General features: G+C 34.4%; 1 protein-coding gene across 1 annotated transcript; it reads right to left on the minus strand.

The window, feature by feature from the left end:
- Window positions 1-15,016: 15,016 nt before the first annotated feature.
- LOC148165748 (stearoyl-CoA desaturase 5-like) lies at window positions 15,017-18,530 on the minus strand. The gene is made up of 9 exons (XM_088049676.1): window positions 18,410-18,530; window positions 18,325-18,352; window positions 18,151-18,257; window positions 18,019-18,099; window positions 16,062-16,292; window positions 15,878-16,008; window positions 15,626-15,831; window positions 15,365-15,547; window positions 15,017-15,266 (listed from the first exon to the last, which is right to left on the minus strand). The coding sequence occupies exons 1-9, from the start codon at window positions 18,528-18,530 to the stop codon at window positions 15,017-15,019; spliced, it is 1,338 nt and encodes a 445-aa protein (XP_087905802.1).
- Between the last annotated feature and the right edge of the window lie 375 nt (window positions 18,531-18,905).

The raw sequence follows: 18,905 nt of genomic DNA on the forward strand, positions 1-18,905 counted from the left end.
GATTTTTAAACTCTCTGTAAAACACTAGTTGTCTTAATAGCTATAATTTTTACAATAATTTAAAGTAATAGTAACATTAATGGTGCAATTCTTGTTTCCTCAGACGTTTAATATTTCGTCGTGGGTTATCTCTACAGATGACGAAGTCGTGTCTGAATTTGTCACTTTTTACACGTTTTCTGTCTGTAGTTGACGAAGAATTTGTGAGGAACGTTTTTAGGACGCAAGCTTGAATATTTTCGTACGATTTCCAAAAAACTAACTCCTTATCGGTTACACAAAACGACCGATCTTTCTTGGTTTTAGTGTCAATAAGTGAAACAATAATTACTGACTGTCGATCCTCAATGTTGGAAACTTGTAACTTGTACAATTCATCTGATCTGCAAGCCCCGTGCAAAGCCATTACAGCAACAACCTGTAAGTTAAAACCCAATTTTACATTTTATCCTATCCAATAAATCTACTACCTTTGCTAATAAATAGTCATCATCTGACGCATCTACCAAGAATTTAATATTCTCATTTGGCTCAAAGATCTTGGATTTCTTGGGCTTTTAGCCTTCACTTTGCTTCTTTAGTAGTGAAATTAGTTTGCAATATCTGAAAGTTATTATGACATTATGTTGACACTATTTTAAAAACATCTTACCTTGAAATGTCGCAGTTTTCATTTACCAACAATGTGCTTTTTAGCATTGAGTAATAACACCATAAACTTGAAGGTTTGACTTTTTTCGACTTTTGAGAAAAATGTGCAAGGAGCACTTTTTCGTTAACACCACTAATACTTTTTTCACTTCTCCATCTTTGAAAAGTGTTGTATTCTTTTTCGTATATTAGGCGAGATTTTTCGGGCAACAGCTTAATTACAGCAGTTGCAGTTTCTTTCTCTACGTCTGCAGGGAGTTCTAATTCAATCTCGCACATGGTAGTTTTCGGGATTTTTCAAAATGAAAAATTTGTTTACAGCAACAGTTCCGTAACAACCAACATTGGGTATATTTTTTTAATTAATAAATTTAAATTAGTTTTTCTTTAAAAGCTGCTATAGAAAAAAATTGTGTATTATACACGACAATAAAGGATCTTTAACCATCTCGTGTATTAACTATCTTCAATCGATGGTTAAAGTGGTCCTTTATCGTCTTGTATAATAAATAACTATTAAGAAATTCTTCCTCAATTTTTTAATTTAATTTCAGTTTTTGAGGATCAGAATTTTCAAACTCTAAAAACAGTTTAGAAGAATTTTAAAAAATCTAACGACTGACTTCAAGAACTAAACAACTTTTAAAATGTAGACAAAAAATAAGCCGAGGACACAGACCATAGAGAAAAATATCACATAACACGACATTCGATAATATTCTCCACGCGTTGCACAAAAGAACATTTAATTACAAATCAATTCCTTGCATTTCCAAGAAAATTTTCATCATTCTTACGGTGAGTTGGTGCCACAATGGCCTCGTTCAGTCTACTGGTATTAATTATCTGCAGCACATTTCAACACCATTTCTGTTGTAACGACATCCTTATCGATTTCTCAGCAGTTTCCAACGACGGGAAGACAAAGACAGTTTGGGAATCAAAAATCGTAAATGTTGCTCCAAACTTTACACATTTTGCCATTCGAGACCAAACTCTACCCAAACTGTGTTGCAACATTTTTAATACTACTCAGATTTCCAGCATTTATATAGAAAATTGTCAAATTAAAGAACTGGAAATTGAATGCTTGTCGGAAAAATTCAAACATATCAAAAACATTCTGACAATACAACTCAATGATATTAGTACGATCAGAAGAAACACATTTCGTGACCTTAAACTGACTAAAATTGACTTAGAAGAGAATAAAATAAGAGTTCTAGAAGAAGGAGCTTTTGTTAACTTGACCAAGCTGATTGAACTTGAGCTTTCCAAAAACAAACTTGTGATGTTAAATCCGGAAGCTTTTGTCAATTTACCAATTTTGCAGTATCTCAGTGTATCCTCAAATCAGATAAAGCTTCTCCAAGAAGGCGTTTTCGCTTTCCTCCAAAGCAAAAAAAATGTTTTAAGTTTTATTTGTAACAAAATATCAGCGATTGATAGTCGTGCTTTTGATGGTGTTCCATTGAATAGTTCATTTGAACTGGATCTGACTAGCAATCAAATCGGAATGTTACCACGTGGAGTTTTTGATAATCATAATTTTGCACTTGTTGGTGTGGTTGATAATCCGCTAATTTACATTTCGCACGATTTTTGCTCCGAGAATTGCAATATCCAGTTGCTTCAAATTGAGTGTGATGGTTTGGAATCTGATTTTATTTTTCAGTTCAATGCAACTGATCGAACTGCGTTTGATCCAAAAGCTTGCAGAGTTGGGTCTAATCCAAGAAGTTCTTTTTTTGTAATCTTAACTGTTGTCTCTTTGTATATTTTTAATAACTAAAACTAATTGTTACAAAACATATTTTTACAATGTATGTTTTATAATATTTTGAGTAATAAAGTAGTTCTATGTTTTTGCACTTCAATTCCATGCAACGTGCTATATACAGGGTCTATCAGAACTGGCGGATCAAAATCATCCCATGGATAATTGATCTTGTGTAGATTAAGAGAAAATTGTTTAAAAAAATCCATCTTTGTTGGATTTTAAAATAAGAACGGTTTTAATTGACCAATCGTGTTGTAGATGTAAAATTACCTTAAAACCAGAGATTTGGAAAATAATAGATCCGGTTACCATATGGAAATTTGGACATACGTTACACAAAACATGTGCAACAAGAATTTTTATTTCCGTCTCTACCTATTGCACTGATTCCTATCGCTGATACGCTTATGCAGTTTTGTCTCTCTCGTCAGGATGGAACCAATCACAGATCATGACGTATATCGTTACTCGAATTTCAAATGGCAAATCCAAATTGTCATAGCTAATGTCAGTAAAGAACTTTGAATGCAAAGTTTTGTGAATTTAAAGGTTTTAGACGTTATTTCTCTTGTATGTTGCTAAATTTTGTGACAAGGTTCTTTCATCACTAGTTTGATTTCGTTTTGCTGTCTTTTAATGTTGAAACTTTCATTCCTTAATAGGCCGAAGCTCTTCTTCATCAAGTGGAGACTCTCACAATATGAATGCGGTAAAACCGATCATTTATAGCTCCACAATTAAACGATATTGATACAATTCTCAGTGTGCATAACATAGTTTTTAATAGGTTTAAGGTCAAACACTAATGACAAAATCAAAATTACCAACGTGTGACTACAACACTTTTCTAGTCTGACACCAGAAACCTGGCAAAATGGAGAAGCTAATTCAAACAGCCTAGATTAATTGTAAGAACATAGAAAACTTTACATTAGACCCAGACTTCTAAAGAAGAAAATGCAGAAAGTCTCTTTTAAGATGTATTTGCCACTATTTACATCAATTTGATTTTGTTCCTCGTCCGAGTGTAAGAAAAAAGCGCAGTCTTCTCTCGATCTGCCACGATATTCTTTTACTCACTTCTTTCTACTCATTGTCAACTTTTTTGCCTCTGTCCAAATCTTAAACAGAATCTTATTTGCTACAATGTCACAGGTTTCCTAGCGTGTTCTTCTTTCTGTTCTTACTTGTCGTTAGAGCTGTCTATTATTTTGTTAACCAATTCTGAGCTTCATATTCTTTTGATGTTCTCAACAATCTATTTGTCCCTTTTTAATGTATTTTTTTACTGCTTTCATGTATTTTTCTTCAATACTTTAAACATTTCTCCATTCATCTAATTTAGTTAGGTACACCTTGGATTTTTATTAACTAGGATATTTCTTTCAATTGAATCTTGATCTTTTCTCTCTCTCTCTTCGTCAAAATCCATGTTTTTCTTCCTCTCCGTATGTTTAGTGACTTCCGTTTCAATTATAAATCATCTGCTAATCACACAATAATTCACTTTCTTTGCACTTTGTAGTCTGTGGTTAATTTTCATATTTTGCTTCTCAATTTCTCCACAGACGACGATTTAGTTCAGAAACATGCCAGTTGTAATATTCCATTGATTTTTATTTCACTAGTTAGCCCCTATTTGTACCACATCTAATCTACACTTATTACAAAATCTGTTTCGACAATTCTCGCACAAATTTGTTCAAATGCGTCTTGAGCCAAAAATTCCTCTTTGAACTCACTTTCTGTCGTCTGTAGTACGCGACGTCGGGTGCTGAGAGAACTTGTTGTGTTACAGTACGTTGGATTACTCATTTTGCTTTGAACTGTCACACATTATGATTGTTGTCAATCTGTTGTCAAATTTTAAAATTAGCCAATCAAAAACTCTCCATCCTGGCGAGAGAGATAGGTATACATTGCGTCCAGTGAATGCGTGCAACAGACAAGGACGAAAGTTGTATAGCTAGTCGTAGATATGTTTCTAAGACTTTTGACTATGTCCCCCCATCTATTAATTCCCAAATCTCTGCTTAAAACATATATTTTTAACCCTAGAAACATATTTAATTGTTGCAAAAAATAATTGACTGTTATGTCATAACAAAGTATTTCTGACAATTAGAAAGTCATTCCAAACGTTGATTTGTGGTTTCATTGTATTTAATAATTAATTATGTTTACTCCCAAAGAATACTTTGATATGGTCTTGTTATATGGAGAGTGTAATCGCAGTGCAACAGCTACTGTCCAGGAATACGCACTTCGTTTTTCAAATAGGGAACAGCCTAGCCTAAATGTTATTTTAAGATTAGTACAGAGAGGAAGAGAATCTGGTAATTTAAAAGTATGCAGAAGGGAGGTTGTGCCCCAAGAACTGTGAGAACCGTGGAAAACGAGGAAGCGGTTATTGAGATTTTTAAAGAGGAACCTGAAACGAGCATTAGTATTGTGGCCAGAAATCTTGAAATGTCCACCTCTTCTGTTCAACGTATTCTTAAAGACGAACGAATGCACCCATTTCATTATACTAAAGTGCAATGTCTTACGCCGGAAGATTATCCTCTAAGAGTGGAGTTTTGTACTTGGCTTCTGCGGGAACATGAAGCAAATGAGAACTTCGTCAAAAACGTAATATTTACAGACGAATCTTGCTTTCAAAAAGATGGATTTTTTAAAGAAAATTTATTGGATCAATTATTGGTGTTGACAAATTATTAAAATTACAATTTTTTCCAAACACCAAATTTTTACAAAAAATGCTGACGCGCGTTTCGATAGCAATGCTATCATTATCAGAGCGATGATTAAACTAAAAACTAACAAATAATTCGTCCTTATATACTAAAAGCTTGTCGACGCGCACCCTTTGGCGCAGGTACAAGCGAGTAGAGGGAGGAGGAGTCGGGGCCGTTGTCTAAGTTCATTATTACATTTTTGTTCCTAAATATTTCTAGACTTTCATAAATGTCTAGAAATTTACAATTATTTACATTTTTAATTAAACGAAGACAACTTTCATCAATGTGGTGGTCATTGTCAAAAACATGTTGGGCAACGCTTGATTTTTCAAACCGTCCAAATTTGAGATGAGCTTGATGATGCTCTTTGAACCTTTTTAAAATTGACCTTCTTGTTTGCCCAATATATTTCTGATCACAATCTTTACATTTAAAATATATTATTAAATTAATTATTAAAATTATTTTGTTCAATTTAATATTAATTATTATTTAGTTTAATCATTGCTTTGATGATGATAGCATTGCTATCGAAACGCGCGTCAGCATTTTTTGTAAAAATTTGGTGTTTGTAAAAAATTGTAATTTTAATAATGGATTTTTTAATCAAAGAAATTTTCATGTTTGGGGGCGAGATAATCCGCACGTCTTCAGGCAAAGTAATCCCCAGGAACGATGATCTGTCAATCTTTGGGGTGGAATTTTTGGAAACGCCATAGTAAATTGTTTTGAGAACAAGTTATACGCAATTATAAAACATCACATTCTTTCAGGTTGGCCCGTACGAATTTCCCGCCAGACTCAACAGCCAAATTTATACAAATTTTTTAGTTGACATGCTGCTAGACAATATTCCTCTACAAAGATTAAGAAATGTTGACATTAATAATATTTGGTTCCAACATGATGGATGCCCAGCACATTTTGCAAATGTAACTAGAAACCATTTAGATGTTAGATTTCCTAATGCATGGATAGGCCGCGGAGGCCCAAGACGTTGGCCCCCCAGGTCGCCAGACTTTACGCCCTTAGATAAAAATCTAAAAATCTAAAAAAAAAGGAAAAATCCTTTGGGGACACGTCAAGAATTTGGTGTACCGAAATATGCCTGAAAATATTAAGGTGTTAAGAAACCGCATTCAAGAAGCATTTGCTTCAATAACAGCTGAAATGGTCAGTAATGAATGCTAGGGCAAGTCTAGTGAGAAGAGCTGCTCTGTGCATTCAAGTAGAAGGAAGAAATTTTGAACATTTACTTTAAAAACTATTTACCTATTTATTCAAATTTATACCGCTAATTCATTCATTCTTGTTATTTCTGTATTTATTTACTAATTTGTTTTTCGGATTCTGTTAATTTTAAGTTTGAGTTTATTATTTCATTTTGTTGGTCTCAAAATAAACTTGTCAATTTTTATGAGAAGACGTCACCTAAAAAATTACGTCAGTGTAACAACAATGCAAAAATATTTAAGATGCATCCATAGATACAAATAAAGCAAGAAAAGCTAATTTTCAGGTAACTTAGCATCAGCAACACGATTGGTTAGTTTAAATTGTTCATTTTCTGATCACTATTAAAAATGGATTTTTTTAAACATTTTTCCAATTATTCCCAGAAGATTGTGAATACATCGTTTCATTTTGATCCGCTAGTTCTGATAGACCTGTATAACGACCTTCAAAATTTTAGCTTTTTGACGACACCCGGAGATTTTAATCGGCCATAACTCACTTATTTGTTGACGTGCACGGATTTAGATTTAGCGTAAAATTCTGCGAAAAATGAAAGTTTCTTTAACAAATACATTAAATATTGACCGAAATATAGGGTGTCCCAAAAGGTGCGCACTAACTTCTCATAAAATGTTTCCTTGAATTCTTTACACAAAAATTTTGCTTTAAAAATTGTGTTCATTAATGTAGTTTTCGAACTACACATCAATAAGTCTGACCAATGAGAGATCTTCTTAAATTAGTGTGGCAAGGTATTTTTGCGTTGCTATGTAATGTGTAAAAATAATTTTACCTAAACATTTGAGTGGACCACTTTTATCGTAAAATTTTTTGACATTTGATAAGTGTTATTTAAATTGTCAAAATGTTGTATTCTGTGGGTGAATATTGTGACATGTACGCAGTGTTGGGCGGTTGTAATGGAAATTTTACCGCTGCAAGTAGAGAATATGCAGAACTTTACCCTCAAAGACTAGATCGTTGTCTAAGGGAAACAGGACAAATACGTCCACGATATGAAATTGGTTGTCCTAGAAGTACAAGAACGCCCGAACTAGAAGAAGCTATTTTGGAACATGTTGAGAATTTTCCTGGCCAAAGTATTCGTGGTATATCAAGAGTATTTGGAGTGAACAGTAGTCTGGTTATCACTACACAAGAGTCCATGCATTAGAAGAAGGGGATTATGAACCTCGTGTACAATATTGTCAGTGGCTTCTGCAGCACAATGATTACTTTATTAATCAAATTCTTTGGTCTGATGAAGCAACATTTACACGGGAAGGAATTTTTAATATGCATAACAATCATTATTGGGCAATCGAAAATCCGCACGTTTTTGGAAGTATCAGGCATCAGCGTAAATTTAGAATCAATTTGTGGGCAGGCATAATTGGCAATAGACTAATTGGACCTTTTGTTATACCAAATCGTATGAACCATCAACATTTATTACATTTTTTTAATAATGAACTAGAAGATCAGTTGGATGAATTGCCACTAGCTTTACGAATAAACATGTGGTTTCAACTGGATGGCGTTCTTATTCATTTTGCTGTTCTAGTTCGAAGGTGGTTGAATGAAAATTTTGGCAATCGTTGGACTGGTCGAGGTGGACATGTTTATTGGCCGGCTCGATCGCCTGATTTAACTCCGTTGGATTTTTTTCTTTGGGGACATTTTAAAAATGAAGTGTATTTTACTGCACTAGAACTACTCAACAGAGTGAGAATTGCTACTGATTCTGTTACACCAGAAATGTTAAGCGTGTTCAAGGGAACATAAGAAGACGTGCAAACGCTTGCATTAATGCAAGCGGCCATAACTTTGAACACCTTTTATAATAATTAATTATTATTACTTTGTGATGTCCGTGTTGATAGGTTTTTTGTTTAAGTATTATTTATCGTACAATCTTTATGTTTGCCTTTAGTTGTTCAATGTGTTGCAAATAAACATCTACCTACTTATTTTTTTCTTGTTTGCATAAAACTGATTTTAAAACTAAACGAAAGCTTTTTCAAAATTTTTCCGACTTTTTGATAACAATAATAATTTAGGAGAAATCGTCGAGTAATTGTGACAGTAATCACAGTTCATTTCTACAGTGGACCAGACATATTTCATGAGAAGTTAGTGAACACGTTGGATAGCAACTAAAATATTAAGTTAAGTTACTTTTTACTTCTTTTATGAATGGCAGCATTTCATTGGTCAAGTTTGGAGCCCTACTATTTGGAAACTATTCATCGAAACAAAATTATGTTTTCAGTTTTGAGGATGGCAATAATTCAGCTGTCGTATCTTGAGAATTTAGTGCGAACCTTTTGGGACACCCTGTATTTTTAGAAGTTTTTTTTAGATAATCTTCGAAAAACGACGCTTAATTCTTTTGAATTATAAGTCAATCCAAAAACCAGCTCGATGTCTATCATCTAGTTAAATTTTAAATCGGTGAGATTACAAAATTTGACCGAAAATCGAAAAATTCAATTTTTTATGGTTTGAGTATTTTTTTTTCCAAAAAATTTACCATTGAATATTTGATATCTGTGAGCAGATTCTAAACAACAAAAGCAGAAAAAAACAACGATAAAAAAATCGCATCTTTTTATCAGTCGTAGCTTTCAATTCATATGGACCACCGATTTTCGGATTTTCAAAACTTTGATTCTCTGACGAACACCCAAAATTGTTGACGTACGACAATTTTGAGACAAATTTGGAGCCTGAAATTCTGTGTAAAATAAACCACAATCATAATTTGCTGGTCAAATAAACTAGATATTGACCGAAATAGTTTTTCAAAAGGTAAAAATCCGTTCAGAAAATGAGTCAAGATATTAAAAGGCTAGCAGAACATGCAGAACTGCGATTAATTTTGAATCTTTCCGACGCTTAAAAATATACTGGTCATACTTTTTTGACGAACTTCATACGATTATGGCAAACAGTGGTATGAGCATCGATAAGTTGAAACGTCAGGTGGGATGGAAATCTTCGAGTGTGGCTAGTGGCTATATTGAAGAATCCACTTCAAACAAAATAGTTGTTTCCAAACGCATTGTTGGTGTTCTGAACACATAGGTTGCTAAATCAACTTCATCAAGAGCTATGGACGTCCAACAGAAGAATGAAAATAAAAAAGCTTCTACTAGTTATGAATTAGAAGCAACAAACAACAGTAACCAGCTTAAAACGGCGGGCTTTGAAATTTCAAACAATAGAAATTGTAATTTTTATGTTTATTTATATTATAAATAAAAATTGGTCCTGAAATTTCACTATTCCTTGTTACCTAGACAACTTTAAAGCTTTAGTGTTTTAAGGACCCCTTTTTGCACGCTTCTGCGTGTTTTAATTTAAGATAATGATGCAGGCATAATAAAAATAGTATATTAAAGAACGTGTTTTATAATGGCCAATTTGGTGAACGAGTTCCCGGTGTACACAACGAGTCGTAGGCGAGTTTTGTATGGGACGAGTGCACCAATGCCATTATAAAACAAGTTCTTTATACTATTTTTTCGAATTTGCACCCTTTTTTAATCAAAAAATTAAATTTTCCAATTTTAAGAGTTTTCGTATTACACGATTGGTAATGGTTTTGTAACCACGACTTGCCACTTAATTTTCAAATTTAATTTAAAATTTGACATTTATTGAGCTTCACTATCACTGAATTTTGACTTAACGTAACCTGACCTCACAGCCAGTATTCACATCTATTATTATATTTAGGTACAATTATTGTTGGCCGCAAAGGACAATTCAATTATATTGATACATTTTTTATTCACGCAGCAATTTATTAAACACGAATCGTAAAATCCAAATTGCTAAGAACTTGACAGGAAACAGGTGACAGCTAGATTAATTAGTTCTGCCAATTCTTAAAAAACAAAATTTCTTACTTTGAGTTCTTTTATAAAGTCCATTTTTTTTAAACAATTGTCAATGTCAAAATTCATTCAAAGACCAAACTGTACCAAGGTTCCTAAATTAATGAAACTCCACCCTCTTTTGGTTGCTAGGGACGTGTGACCATATATGACGTCACAAGAAAATTCTGTTAATTGTTTTGGGGTGTAAAAACATTGTTGATCGTCAATGTTGTTTAACAAAGTTCTTGTAGAAGCATCAGAGTGTTAAATATTGCTGTTTTAAATAATAATAGCAATGAAAAAAATTCAATTAGAATTTAAAATAGCTTTCCAATGACGTATTCGCGGCAGTTCAAGAGACCTGCTCCTATTGGCTCAAAACTTTGTGGCAAACCTGTTAATTTTAGGAACCTTGAAACTGTACCACTCTAAAACATGTTGTTTCGGAACACCCGTATATTAAAATCTCCCTAGATCAAGTTTGAGGTTATGGCGAGTGGTCGGAAATTTTCGAATGTCAGAAAAGCTGCAGTTGAAACAAAATTTGTACAAAACGACAAGAAATCCAATTGTTCGATCACAGACGCAGTCTCACATCTCATGGGCAATACTTCACTGTTATGATCAAAAAGGAGTGATTAATGAACTTGGGGTTGAATGTTCAATACTAAATTTATCACCAAAACTATTCACAATAATATACACAATTAATAATTGATTTGACTACTGAGATTCTAAACTATTTGTTCACATTATGCTAATTATGTTACAACAGTATGCTTGGTTACATCTGACCAAGTGACCCGGTCTGCTGTGACATTTTCCGAATTACTTGGCCCTCATAGATTACCAAAAATCATCTGTTTAACTCATGGTTAAACATCTTTGGAGGCGGCATCTTTGGTAGAGACTTGATGGTCCAGGCAGAGTGGTTGCAGCTCTATTGTCTCGTTGTTAGTGTTCCTCTTTGGTATTTTTGAAACTTTCCGACAATTTATCAGTTTTTGTACCACCCAAAGACCTACAACAACTATAATTACTAAGTACTACTCCGATTGTAGTTGGCTGATGTTCCTCTAGTTGACTTCATCAAGTTCTTCTTTAATTTGAGTTTCCGATTCTTGAAGATCTTGCAAATTGTCGGAGGCGTCTATGAGCTCATGAGGTTGAGAATGCGGTTTGAGATGTTTTGACTTTGTCAAATTCACCACCACTGATCTCGAGAAACTTGCCACCACGGGAACAGATGCTGTTTTTCTTGGTTGCTTCTCCTCACCTTTTTTTGGGAGGGGAATTAAATTATCAATTGCGCGTTTGATCGTCGTTTTTTCTGGTTTTTCAAGGGTCACTACCCGAACAATTCCATCATCATCTTTGATTCTTGCAATTGGTCATTTGCTGGGATTTATGTTGTCTTCTTTTACGATAACCAAATCTACATTGTTCATGTGTTCTTGTTCTGTTTTCCATTTGTAGCGCTGCTGCAGCAAATTCAAATATTCCGATGACCAAATTTTCCAAAAGTATCGTTTCATTTTCGGCACCAACTCCTATAAATTCCAATCTTCATAGTCACATATTGGACTTGGTGGGGTGATCAACCCCAATCAGAATGTGTGCTGGAGTTAAGACAGCAATTGGGTACAACGGATTGGAGTTTAGGCAGGCCTCTATTTGCGTTGTTAAAGTGCTTAGTTTTTCATAAGTTAGTGTTGAATATCCAATCACTCTCTTAAGATGGTACTTTATAGATTTGACACCAGCTTCCCAAATTCCCCTGAAATGAGAAGCAAAGTGTTGAGTTCCAATTGTTGGTCGTCATCTTCATCTTGAACGTCGGATCTTTGTGTCATCTTTCGTACTTCATCTTCTAACATTATGTTTGTCCCGACGAAGGTTGTGCTATTATCACTATAGATATGCGCACACTGTCTTCTTTTAAACACAAATCTTCGGTATGCTGCCAAAAATGTTTCTGAAGTCATGTCACTTAAGATTTTCAAATGCATAGCCTTTGCGGAAAGACATACGAAGATTGCGATGTACCCTTTATAAGATTTATGAACTCCTCCCTTTGTGGCTCTAACTTGAACGTAATGTCAGTGTGCTGGAATAGTACTGATGCTGTCACAACGAAGTTGGCTCATCAACTGATTCGTTGTTTGTTCTTTAAATCGGATGCATCTGACACATTTGGTAAAATAAGCTTCACCGTTTTTTTTCCCTTTAATGATCCAAAATTTTCTTCCGAACCGTGTTTTCGTCCACTTATACAGGGTCCGGCAACACTTGTGTCCACCCCCAAAATCGTCTTTAATTTTAAAGATAAAATTTTGAAAATTTGCATAGGCTCACAGTTGACAAAGTTCTAGAAGCTGACGCAAAAATTTGTTTTTTATCACTGATAGTTTTGGCGTCGCGACGCCTTAAAATGTAATTTTAGGTAATTGAAAGGGTTTGTGATATCAACCCCTAATTTAATTCTTTTTCAATATAAATATGTTAAAAATATCTCAATTGTTATTTTAGATTCAATGCAAATTGTCTTCAAAATTTGATAAAATAGTGCAGTTTTATCAAGTTAGTTTCCAATTTCATTACGTCAAAACGGGGAACTACGTTTACACCCATCTGTCAACATCTTGTGTCACAAATGACATCTATTCTTTGGCTCGCTTTAGATTGTAACAAAAGTCTTACTTGGTGAAATTGTCGCTTTGTCGATGATAATTAACGATTTCTAGTGTCCCTAAGTGCAACATGCCCGTGTTAATCAAAATTAACCTTTATAAAAGGAATGAAGTGACATGTGAAATTTTGGTGTAAACGTAGTTTGCCGCTGCACTGTCATAATTTTGAAAACTAACTTGATAAAACAACGTTTTTTTCGCAAATTTTAGACACAATTTGCATTAGATTTAAAATAAAAACTCAGATATTTGTATTACAGTTATGTTGGAAAAAAATTGAATTCGCGAATATTTCCGCAAAAACTCAAAATTCGCTAAAAATTATACTTCTTATGCGTCGCGACGCCAACCAAACCGTGATAAAATAGTATATTACGCAATGTGTGGAGTAAAAAGCCAATTACTCACGAGGGGAAAAATTGCCAAACGCATAATTCCACGAGAGCGTAATTGGCCTTACCCCCGAGTCGCGTACTATACTTTTTCTACGACTCCCTTTCCCGCAACCTTCTAATTTTTGTTTCGATAAATTACAACTAAAGTCGAATTTTACATGATTTTTATTAAATATTGGCAATTAAAATATTTATAATAAGTATCAACTCAAAAAAACAACAAAGAACAATTTTCATAAATTATGAACAACCTTGGAAATTTTTATTTGTTAAAATTAAGTAAAGTTAGAACAATTTTTGATTATAAATGGTGCAAGAGATTTAGTTAGCTGAGTAATTCAACGCGAAACAATTTGTGGAAGTTTCTGCTTCATCCGTGGCAGTTTCTTTTTCGCTGAAATTCACAGATGTAGTGCAAGTAGCTATGGATGTAGAAGGTAACCCGTCTTGAACTTGTGCCAGTCCTATTCGGACGGATTCCAGTATTTTTTTGGAAGTTGCAGTCTTATTTGCCATTGAATTATCGATATATCCTTCTGCAACCGCAGAGGATTTCGATCTTCCGTGTCTTTTCAATGCAAACAAGTTACCTCCAGCGTCAACCAAAATTGTAGCAGAAGTTCTTCTAAGGCAGTGGCCAGTATAGAGTTCAAGTGTTAGCAAACCTAAGTATTGGGTTAGTTTCTTCGGGACATCAGCCAATTTATTTATTCCTACCACTTGCCTACTCATTTTTCCTTTTTGATAATTTAAGAATAATTGAGAAATATTATGATCCCGTATTTGTTTCCGAAGACTTATATACTTCTTGCAAATGTGACAAAATTGTCCTGAAATCACAAACGATCGAGATATTTTAGTTTTGCTATCAGGTATTTTTACTATAAGGTTTGATTCTAAATCTTCTATATCTGCGAATCTCATTTTGTTCAGTTCTTGTGTCCTGCAAGCCCCAGTAATTCCAATAATCAGGACTGTTTTTATAAACAGGTGTTCTAAATCAGGAGCATCCTTCAGAAAAGTATTCATTTCTTGAGCCGTTAGAATTTTTGATTTTTTACTTTTAAATCCATCCGATTGTCTCTTTAAGAAAGCCCGTAATTTCTGGTAGTTTGCAATATTTACGTCGTGTTTGATGCTTAACATGGTTCTTAACATTGAATAAAAAGCCCACAGGGACGAAAGTTTGAAATCTTGTTTTAACTTGCCAAAATACGCAAGTAAAATATTCTCGGAGAAAGATTCCACTCCGTTGTCCGCACGCCAGGTCATGAACTTGCTGTACACCGACTCGTACCGCTCTTTTGACTTTTTCGGAATCTGATCATCAGTTGCACTAACTGCTTGTGCTGCAATTTCGGGAGGCGTAGCTTGCAATTCTCACTCGGAGCCACTCATCATGAGCAACTGCTATTCCTCTGTACTATTATGTAATTATATATATTACCCACTGGTAATATTGCAGTGTGTGAACCCATGGATTTATTTAGAAGATCAACCGTTTGTAATTTATAGATTACTATAACAGGAGTAGAAAAAATAATGTACAAGGGGTTATTTGTAGAACAAATAAACACAATATATATTATTATCGTATAATAAAGAAAATTTGTGTCCACTCACGGAACCCTTTAATTAATCAATAAACTTTGAGCGACCCGTCTCCTTTCATCAAAATGGTTTTTCGAACTAAATCCTTCGATGGGCTCTTTAAATCGTACGCCAGTCCCAATTTTGCGCACACTTTTATGAATAAAGTTGTAGGATTATAACCATAACACCCCAATTCAGGTGATTTATAGTCCCAAGGAAAAGTGTGATGGTAATTGTGATAACCTTCACCCAACGTCCAAAAGTCAACCAACATATTGTCAGCGGGGTGAATGTCCCTAAAAAAGATTAATAAGTGATTAGTTATTGTGTTGGTACTACTGTGATACTTAACGGATGACAGTACTGCCAATATTATTTTGACATTTCCACTCACTTGTTGTAGGGTCTGTTTCCGAACCTGTGCGCAGCGCTGTTTATCAACCAAGCACAATTCAGACCGATAAAGTATCTTGCAATGCAGACCACAACGGACCAATAAAGTGTTTCGTTCCAACAGTAGTAAGGGATCATCGTTGGAAAAATGAAGCAGGAAAACAACATTACAGGAACATAATACCTAAAATTATATCCGGTACAGACAGAAATTTGAGATGTCAAAGGTGGTGCAGTGCTACCAACCATATGAACGACTTACTTTTCAAGAAACACTACAAGTGGATCCTCCAAGATGTCGCTACAGTCAACCTGTCGGCCCTTTTTGAGTACTTCTGGGTGTTTTTTCATCATGAGCCAGCCGAAGTGAGAAAAAAAGACTCCTCGATTTATATTGTGGGGATCAGCGTCGGTTTCACTGAATTTGTGGTGAACTCTGTGGTTTCGGACCCAGTCATAGAGAGTGTTCTAAAAAAAAATTTTACAGTCGCAGACAAGAAATTTTGATACGAACCTGTCCGGACATGGCAAACAATATCAATAAAATAATCTTCAATGGCAATCTGGCTTTGTAGGCTTTGTGAGACCATAGTCGATGGGCTCCTGCTGTTACCCCTAAACCTGATGCCCAACCAAATACAAATGCTAAAAAGGTAAGAAAACGGTAAATTGAAAATGAGTGTTTTTTTAAAAGTTACCCCAACAGAATGTTTTCCATTGATAGATGTTGTAAAATGGAAACGGGAGAAAAAAATAGAAAGGAAACAAATTCCCCACAAGGAGTGGGACAACATTAGTCCACACTAATGGAGTTTTGAAATATCCCCAAAGTGTTGTATAATTAGAGTAAATTTGTGGGTCTTGTTGGTTTTGAGTAATTTGTTCTGTCGGTTCTGGCGATAAAAAGCTATTTGGAGCCATTGTAGAACCTGAAAATTATACAAACAATTGCAGAAGCCTGCGGAATATTGAGTTGTTTAGTTAAAAGCAATTTGTTTTCTAATAGCTTGAGAACATGTCATTCTGTTGTTTGCTTGTGAAATTCAATTTTTATTGTACAAGTAGATAAAGGAATACGTTTGTTGGGTTCCCTATTTTTAGTCATCTGAAATCTGTATTAACCCTTTAACTGTAAACTTGATTGACGTTAGAATGACAGACTTCAATGAATCAGTTGACTCCTTAAACTTGTTGTGTACAAACGGCTCAGCGTACTTTAGGGATTGACTGGAGGGTTGAAGACCACTGGTTGACGAGCGTTGAATGACAAGTGACACGGCGGTAGGACAATTGACACAGTGAAAAGCCAAGTGGAGTGTGTCAACGGCGTTTCTTTCGATTTCCCTCACTTGCTGGTTTCCATGAGCTCATCAGTGTGTCCTAAACTTAAACTGCCTTTGTGTGGTTTTTATTTGTCAGATTGACATTAGACGTCAGTTATAAAAATGTAGTAAACCAAAGCAAGGCGTGAGTTCTGGGACATCCTAAATACAGAGCGATTTTTAAATACATCAGAATATTTTAAGTGGAGGTAGGTCTCAATAAATTTAACAACTTTTTTATGTAACATTTCCTTCTAAGTTTTAGCTTTGAGTTCGTTTTCTTTCTTCGAGAATTTTTGTTCATTAATTCGTACATCAAACAGCTGCATATAGGCAACAAACAATACTTTTTTTATTATTAACTAGAAGTAGATGAATTCATTAGTAGACCAGTCACAAAGAAAATGAACTTTTCGGGTCAAAAGCAACATAGATAATGATACATTTTCAAGCTAGTAGTAAAAAAGGTAAATATTTAAACCACGAGAGCTTTAAAAAGTTCTTAGTTCGGACTATGAACACAAAAAATTTAATCATAAAAAATTTAGATTATTTAAAAATAGCAAACACAAATTTAAGAAATGAGTAATATTATGAATAAACTTGGTAGACATTAAAATTTAATTTAAAAAAAATATATGAGGCAAATATTTATTAGAGTGTGGAACCTTGTAGCTGTCGGAAGAGGAACCTGATTATGTAAAACATTTTCAATATAATTTGACTACAATAGTAGACAATGTTATAACGAGATGCGATAGGTTGTCATACAAAATCAATATTTATTTATGTACATACCAAAGTTTAAAATTAAATTTCGTTAATACCGGATTGTTCTTATTCTAAGAAAGATTTTAGAATTTTGTGTTATTGCGTCATTAGTAAAAAAAACTAATTTAAAATTGAAAATTTCAAATTTCCTGCTCAACATTTTGAAGGGCGTGCGACGCTGTATGTCTAAACTAATCTTTTTAACGCAAATATATATTTTCAAAACAATTTTATGGTTTGCGTTTTCCTTTCGTCCTATCCACGTGCGAGTAAAATTAAAAATTAAGTTTACTTTAGACAATGTCATGTTAACTCTTTAATTTTCAGTAACACCAAACTCGAAATTTAGAGTGGAAAATTTTAAATTTCACATTTTTATTCGATTTTTTTAATAACGCCGCAATATCATTGTGTCTTTAAAATGGTTGTTTAATTGTTGCCACATCAAGAAAAAAACAACAGACATAGACTAAATTTAGGACTTAAATGAATCCGTAAAATACCTATTTTTGGGAGCGAATCTAGTAATATTTTTACAATACCTAATAAAAATGTTACATACCTAATTTTTTCTCGTATTTTTTTGTCTGTTGCACCACTGATATTATCTTGAAGAACTTTAGAATCTGTAATAATTGTTTAACTCAAACTTACTTATGTAACGGATTTTCTTGTAGGGCTCAAAGAACGGCACCAAAAATTAGAATAATGGATTTATTAACGAATTTGCCAATGAATGATGTACACTCTTCAGTTATTCGGGTGGTACTGCCCGTTTCCCGTGTCCCGTCAGCAGTACCCCTTCCATTTCGGGCGCTCGTATGTTAGGGGCTCCGTTTAGGTTTGTCACCGTCGGCCACGATACTACAATCTGCGACCCTGCAGATTAAGGCTACCTAGAGACAAGCCATAATTAGAAATAAATCCAATTTTAAATTGCCCCATAACCCAACGTTTAACGACAATTAGTAAGTCTGCAAATAATATGGGTCCATTCTCGGCTGGGTGACCAAAAAGAGAAGAAAATCCCAACAACAAGACAACCCAGACAAAAGGCTTTGACTTCCCAGTCATAATACTTTGACCACTATAAATGGTCCGTGGTATTTTGACAGGGTCTTCTTACTTTTTCCGTCGTTGGTAAGAGCTGGTTTCCTGATCAGGACCTGATCGCCTTCCTTGTACTCGATTGGCCTGGTCCTTTTCTGGTCAAAGATTCGTTTCTGTTTTGCCTGTTCACTGCTGATCCTTTCTGCAGCCTGTCGTCTCATCTCAGCCAAATGCCAAATGCATCACTTGCTGCCCTAGGTTTGTAACCCAGAAACAACTGGTATGGACTTTTACCGGTCTAAGTATTAATGCTGTTGTTCAAAGCAAATTGAACTTCAGTAACTGTCTGGTCCCAATGTTCCTCGTCTTTTATGGACGTCATTATGGCACTGATTGTAC

Source organism: Gnatocerus cornutus, unplaced genomic scaffold (genome assembly GCF_029298725.1).
Source record: "Gnatocerus cornutus isolate USDA-ARS CGAHR unplaced genomic scaffold, icGnaCorn1.1 ctg00000226.1, whole genome shotgun sequence".
Lineage (NCBI taxonomy): Eukaryota > Metazoa > Arthropoda > Insecta > Coleoptera > Tenebrionidae > Gnatocerus > Gnatocerus cornutus.